This window comes from Telmatherina bonti, assembly GCF_933228915.1.
Source record: "Telmatherina bonti genome assembly, chromosome: 24".
Taxonomy (NCBI): domain Eukaryota; kingdom Metazoa; phylum Chordata; class Actinopteri; order Atheriniformes; family Telmatherinidae; genus Telmatherina; species Telmatherina bonti.
In genome coordinates, this window is record NC_136633.1 from 13,987,296 (window position 1) to 13,994,551 (window position 7,256).

The 7,256-nt window shown below is 43.2% G+C and overlaps 1 protein-coding gene across 1 annotated transcript; it reads left to right on the top strand.

Moving 5' to 3' along the window:
• Positions 1-592: 592 nt before the first annotated feature.
• On the top strand, positions 593-5,388 carry fam171b (family with sequence similarity 171 member B; the record flags this gene model as incomplete). The annotated part of the gene is made up of 8 exons (XM_079263602.1): positions 593-803; positions 1,499-1,732; positions 2,281-2,373; positions 2,459-2,617; positions 3,391-3,561; positions 3,646-3,762; positions 3,844-3,967; positions 4,074-5,388. 8 exons carry the CDS (start codon positions 593-595, stop codon positions 5,386-5,388), a joined length of 2,424 nt encoding a protein of 807 aa, XP_079119728.1.
• Between the last annotated feature and the right edge of the window lie 1,868 nt (positions 5,389-7,256).

The following is a 7,256-nucleotide window of genomic DNA, read 5'->3' on the forward strand; positions in this document are numbered from 1 at the left end:
TTATTTAACTAATTTATTTATTACTAGATGCCTTCATATTAAAATTCAATTTAAGATTAGGCTTATGCTTAATCTCGATACTAAATTTAACGACAGAAGGCCACCAGACCTTGATGATGTAAGAGTCTCTTATGACTCGCCAAAGATGCTAAACGGAGTACGAGATGTCACTCCACGTGTTTTATCATATCCAACTAAAATGAGGCCCCATTTATGTTAATTCCGACAAAAACGTTTTAGAAATCTTTAGAAATGGTCAAAACAATAACAATAAAGTTTCAGTTTCGAATTCCAGACATTTCTACGTGTTTTTGCTCAAAATAGAAGCAAATACTTCGCAAAGCAGTTATATAACTGACCGGAGTGGTACATGGTGTCATAATAAACGATCTTTGTCACGCACGCCCAGCCTCAGCACCAGCGCATCCTCTCTCCGCGGGGTTTCCTCTCGGTCCGCACCAAGATAACGAGAAACCATGAACGGGACGAGGCCTTAGTGACGCGGACAAACACTGCTGCTGGACCTCGTTCTCCTTCTCGAGCTTTTTCTCTCGTGCTCCGTTATGTCTGTGAGCCTGCCGCCCCTCCCACCATGCCCGCTGCTGATTGCTACCTGCCGCCGTTGCTTTTCCTCTTTCTACCGCTGCTTTTGATTTCTTGCCTGGATGGGCTGGTGAGGGCATCGGAGGAGGGCGGCGGCCTGTCCTCCTCCTCTCCTTCCTCCTCCTCCTCCTCCTCCTCGCCCAGGGACAATGGCCTCGCGGACGCCGAGCCGTTTCTCACCCCCTCGGCTCTGGTAGCAGGTAAACAAACACAAAGAGGGTCTGCTGAGGGGCCAGCCATTGTTAGAAAATGGAAATTAGCTGCAGAGGAAACTGATATAACTGAATTAGATTATTTGCTTCTGCTGAAATAAAACCAACGACCATATAATTGTTTATTAAGGATAAAGGCTCATTAAAAATGGTAAATAAATAGATAAATAAATAATTATAAATGTAACATGCTTCACACTGGCAGGCAGTCCAACTGACTCTAAAGGGATTAAGGATGTGCAGGATAATGTAAGGTTTGGGGGATTAAAGTTCTTATCTTATTGTATTAATGTAATAATGGAAGAATGAGATGATCCTGTGCTGCTCTGCTGATACAGCTTATGCTCTCTAATGTTTACACTCTGTTTCTGACCTAATTAAGGCCCTGAAGATTAAAAACCAGAGCTCATATTGAAACGCTTGAAAAACAGACCTACTGTACAGCTCCAACTCCGCTTAACAAGACTAGATGAAGAAAGGTTGCGAAGTAGCTGCTGTTCTCTGCTGTCACTTGGTTTTGATCTATTTTTCATCGTCCCAACAGCTCAGCTGTGCTTGCCTCATCACTTTTCCATGGCGAGAGAAAGGTTACCAAGCTCCTCTGAGGGGATGCACGTGCCGACACACAAGTGCCGCTCCGATCTTGCAGATAAATCAGTTTCTTCTTGCATGCTTCTTTGCAGAGCCCCAGTTTGCCCTGAAGGTGTTGGTGAGAGATCTGGTGACTCGTCAGCCGCTGATGGGTGCCACGGTTGATGTTTATGCGAACCATTCTTTAAGGAGTTCGACTCAAACCGGAGAGAAAGGGGAGGTTTTGCTCTGGGTGGGATATACTCCAGGCCTGAGTCTGACTTTGCTTGGAAATATGGAAGGCTATGTCCCCACTCCTCTTCCATGGAGCACTACCAAGAGACCAAGTAAGTGACAAAGGAATTCTTGTGTCAAATACATCTACAGTAATGGCAAGGTAGGCTTTATTAGTGGGTTTTTATTTACTGTAGCCACAGAAATCCCCAGGGACACTCACTACATTATTTATGATCATTAGAGAATAATGAGGCATCTGCAATGACACAACCTGTCTGATGATGTCATTTTATCGACTGCTATTGCAGCACTTTGTAGAGTTGAGGTGTCTGCCACCATCTTTGTCCTGCACAGGATCGAAAACAGAGGGGGGCGGGGGTCTCAGTCACTCTGATCTCACGTAGCTGCCAGAAAGGGGCCTCTATCTATTGTCCCACTCTCTCTCATGGGTCAGAATATGGCAGAGAAGTGGCAGGAAAGAGGTGTCGCAAAGGGAGGATGGAGGGGGGGGGGGGGGTTCTGCATCATTAGGGGCACCTCCCTTTTGTGCTGCGTGAGCCAGACAAGTGAACCCTAACAGAGTCTTGAAAATGATGACGCCATCTGCTGGTAATGTATCACAGGAGATGAAAGACTTTCTCTGTGTTTGATTTTCTAGTTTTCTCTGCTGTGACGCTGCTGCTGCTCCCTCACAGTCAGGGCAACATCTGGCTGTTTGAAGACTCTGTGTTGATCACTGGAAAGTTACTAGGTCAGTTCTTTGAGAGGAAATAACAGTCTTTCATAAGTGTTGTTAAAATTTGGCAACACTAATTTATCCCCTCTTATTTTCACAGACAGCTCCTCTCAACCAAATGTGAAGTTTCCTAAAAACCTCCTCACCATCCCTGATACAAGCAACGTCTCTTCGGTGATGGCATACCTAACTGTGCCACAGCACCATTTGGCAAAGGATTGCATGAACTGCACCCCAGGCATCATCAGCAGCAAATCAGGTGAGCGTTTCATAAGCTCTCAAGTTTACATGTCCTGTAACAAGATGAAGGATTTTAATTCATCTACATGTACATATGTTGTTGTCAGAATTACTAATACCTTAGTGGCATGGAGGAAAGTTTGGTCCTTGCCTCTTTTGAAAGCAAACATTCCCAAATATTTTTCCCCAAACATCAAGAATCATTCTAAATATTTCTAGAAATTAATAAGAGTAATAATAATAGACTAGTCATTTCCATGACAACTGCATCTCTTCACTCAGTCTGAAGTGATGTGCCAGTAATGCGCCACATTTTCACCTCAGAAACTGGACCACACAGTTTGTTTGTTTTTTTTACAGGACATTATGCTGCAATGTTCTTTTACACACAATTTTTCTTACACATGCAATTGGCATGGCTTCATTTTCTTTATTAGGTGGGCTATTGCATTAGTATTAATCATGTTCTGTTCATGTACTGTTGGCTCATTGTAAGCATGGAGGGATGTGATGCCTTTGTGTCGACTCTTCTGTGTTGTAGCTTGTGGATCTGACAGGTCCATAATTTCAAGTGAGGTTTAAGTGAAAATTTCAAGAATGTTTACATGCAAACAGAACTCAGAAGAGAAATTAAACAAGAACAAAATAGCAAAACTGATGGATCATTGTACATGATTTATTTGAGACTTCATTGAAGAAATACACTTTTTTTTTTTTTAAACATGGAAGTCGAAGGTTGAAAAAAAAAAGAAAGAGAATTCTATCTTTTACCATTTCATTACTTCAATGCAGTCTTCAGAAGCATAGAGCTGAAGGCAGTAGCAGCCATCAGTGTTCTGCTCTACTCTGATGGCAAAGAGCTCCAAGTTCGAGGGCCCATCCAGATCAGCCTGCCACTGGGTCACAACACACACCTAAGGGCCTCTGATACAGTGCCAGCCTGGGCCTTCAACCTGAAGACAGGTAGGAATACAACTTATGGAGAGAAGCACATTGCAAACTATGACTGACACCATTTTAAAATTAGTGCATTCATGCTCTTTGAAGGTGCTTGGGAGAATCACGGTCTGGGAATAGTTAAAACAGTTGGCGATGAGCTGGTTTGGACATACACTGCCTCCCATCTGGGCTACTGGATCGCTGCCCCCCATCCCTCATCAAAAGGTACATCATCTACCTTCAATATCCCATACCGATGCGTGTTTGGGAGGCACTGATACATGTTTCAAATGTTTAATCTTTTAGATTATCTTGGACATGTTAGCTCTATGGATTTTATATCTTACCACACCTACCTGTTGGTGGGAATACTGGGAGGAACTTTGGCCATAGTTATTGGATTTCTGTCCTTGCTTCTGTGTCACTGCGGGTAAGAAATCAACAAGATATTTTATGAGTTTATACATGTGCAACTATGCTTTAATAATTCAGATTTTAGTTGAGGTCATTAAATGTTGTGTTGTTCACATGTCCAGAGGTTCCCATCAACAGCCAAGGAGGAGGAGGGCTCGCTTCTCCAAACTCACAGTAGTGAAAAAAGACCAAACCACCTCCACTCACATGGAGGAGGGCTTGTTGTTTCGATCTGGCGACAACAGCCTTGCCTCCTGTAGTGTTCAAAGTGAGCAACCATCCACACCAAGGCACAAAGCCAATTACAACATCTATGTAGAGGATCCTGGAAGTCTTCCAACAGTTCCTTTTTATGACAACATCGCTTCAGATCGAATGAAGGGACCCCAGTTGCCATCTCACTACATCAACAGTGAGGAGGTGGCTCGGATACGGGAGAAAGCAGAGCAGAATCGGGCCAACATGAATGACAATTTTTTTCAAGATAAACTGGTTCACATTTACAACCAACCAGTTGCTATCATTCAAGCCCCGGAGCTGTTCGGTGCTCAAGAGCAGCTGTCCGGCTGCAAGTCTGCCACGTTCCCTAGAAATGGAATCGAGTATGATGCTCACTCAGAGCAATCAAACCAGGACAGCTACACCCAGACACTTCCAAAAGTCCCTCACCACCAGTCCCAAGGTAGGAACAGCCCACAGCAGAGCAACCAGGATGACCCCCAGCCTCTGGAGACTCCCCCACCAGGGCAAGGCCCTAATGCAGGGGTATGGGGGCGCTACAGTAACCTCCTTGAATCCTCTGTCTCTGTGCCTGGGACTCTAAATGAGGCAGCTGGCATGGAGGCTTTCAGTGGTGGGCATGGTGTGCCCAGTGAGCTTCAGGGGATTTCTGAGCGCACCTTGCTGGAGTTGACACGAGGCAAGTCCTCATCATCTCACCCCAGGGCCTGGTTCGTCTCCTTAGATGGTAAGCCTGCCGCCCAAGTTCGCCACTCCATCATTGAACTCCAGTCCCGCCACCGCCCCCCAAGTAGCAATGACACCAGTCTGGACTCGGGCGTGGACATGAATGAGCCTCAGCAAAACATCCGCGAGACAGAGCGCGACAGGCCTTCGATTAGGGGCTCTCTGCATCACCACAGCCGTGGGGGGCGATATGGCGAGGAACAAGATCTGAGTAGTAGTGAGAGTGGCACCACTGCCACCTGTACACCAGAGGACCCATCGCTGAGGAACATTTTAGACGGGAGCAGTGGGGCTATTCCTAATATTCCCGAAGAGCGGGATGGCATGGATACATCGAGTGCTCAGGAGGACAGTGAGTCAAGAGGTACACCCCCACCTCGGCGCTTGAGGAAGGTGAGGGAGAAAGGTAAAGCAGAAAAAAGGAGTACAAAACATGTCAGGGAAGGCAGACCACTGACCAAAAGAAGTTAAACCTCAGTTCTCTGGAGACATCAAGACAAGCATTTTTCCATCCATGCTGATTGTTTTGTGTTCACAAAGGCATTGTTGTTGTTGAGATCTGTGATTGTACAACTCTGCCAAAGAAAGCATAAGCTAGCTCAAAACATAAAGCAGCATCTACAGTGTGTCATATTTGAGCATTATGCAGCTGCTGTTAAATTAAGTTTGTGCACCTTGTTCTCTTTTTACCCCGAATCTGAAGATCACCAGCGAGATTCTTCACAGCAAGCGTCCTCATGAACACGATATCCCACAGTTTCCAGTACTGGCATTATAGAGGGTGCCTTCTTACTGCCTGTAATCATGAAGCGTGATTATTTACAGACACAGATATTTGTCTATATTTAATGGAAATCTGGTGAGTTTGCAGGATGGACACAGTGCACTTATCCTCACCATAAATGCCTGCTGTAAATTAAATAAGAAGCTTTTCCAATTATTCACATCTGATTTTCAAATCATACTGCCTCAAAACTATCAAACTTCAACTTGGGAAGGATTTTGGAGTAAATCATTGTACATTGTAAAACTGAGCTGCCATTTTGAAGTTCACACTTGATATTCAAGGTTTTCAGACCACAGTTGTTTTGTATGCATGGGACTGAATGTTTCCTTGTGTGTATGAGCATGTTTAGCATTTTATGGTAGAGATAAAATAGCATAATTATAGTTGTTAGAATAATAGGTGAAGGGATTGTTCATTTTGCTGTCTGGTTTCAGAGGAGACTGCTCTGCTGTCAACTCAGTCTGTTCCAGCCACAGGACTTATGACATAATTATGGCAGGGTTTAGTGAAGAAACTCATATTGTGCTCACATAAGCCAAATTATACTTTAATTCTTTAAGACCAACAGGATCATATTTTGGAATGGCTACAAGTATTGTAAGCGCACATCCTCAGAAATGAACACTACACAATTACATGCTGCAACATGATAGTAACTACAAGGGACATAATTAGAACCAATTGAACCAAAAGTGGTCAGTGTTGACTATTCGAAAAACAAGGTAATAATTTGATAGCCAAAGGTTTTGGAGCCTTTTAAAGCCTCTACGAATCCACTACTGTAGTGTTTTTCCTGCTGTGACCCCAAATTTAAACAAATTCTTACCACAGGTCATGTTTATCATTTTATTTATGCCCTACAAATTTGCCAGCTGAGTTCTCTAGTCGGCCACCTAGTGGAATTCTCTAGTAACATGAACAGACAAGTAACTGAACAATTACGCTTACAACATTGCTGGTTGCATACATGAATACAAGGTTATAATGCAAGTATGTTCTCTGTTACAATTTTTTATCTTATTTAAGGAATTTAATACTTTTCTCATATTGTACATTGCTGTTCCACCTCTTATGTTTAATGCTATTTTCTGCTCTTTCTCCATTCTAGGCATGCCAAAGTTGCCACTTCACAGGCTTTATGCAAATATAGTACATGGTGATATTATTAAATAACAGTAGGAAAGCCCAGACTGACCTTAATTAACATCAGTCAACATCTTCTTTGTAAGGAAGGCTCTTTTTTGTGAGGACTTGCAGATTTAACTTTTTAATGCACTATGCCTAACACAATGAGGGAACTGCCACACAAAGTGTTATGCCTATATTCTTTTGACCACATAAAAGTTGTGCCTTGGAGATCTGCTTTTAGGTATACTCACATCCCCAAACCTCTTGATATTGATTTTAACAAAAATATACAGTATTTGGTTTATAGAGTTTTACCATCACAGTGCTATTTTATAGAGAGGTAGAAAATGCTTAAGGCAATTTTCTATTCAAAATAACTCAAAGCTGCAAAATATTTTGTACTGGTAGGCGAGATAATTACCTA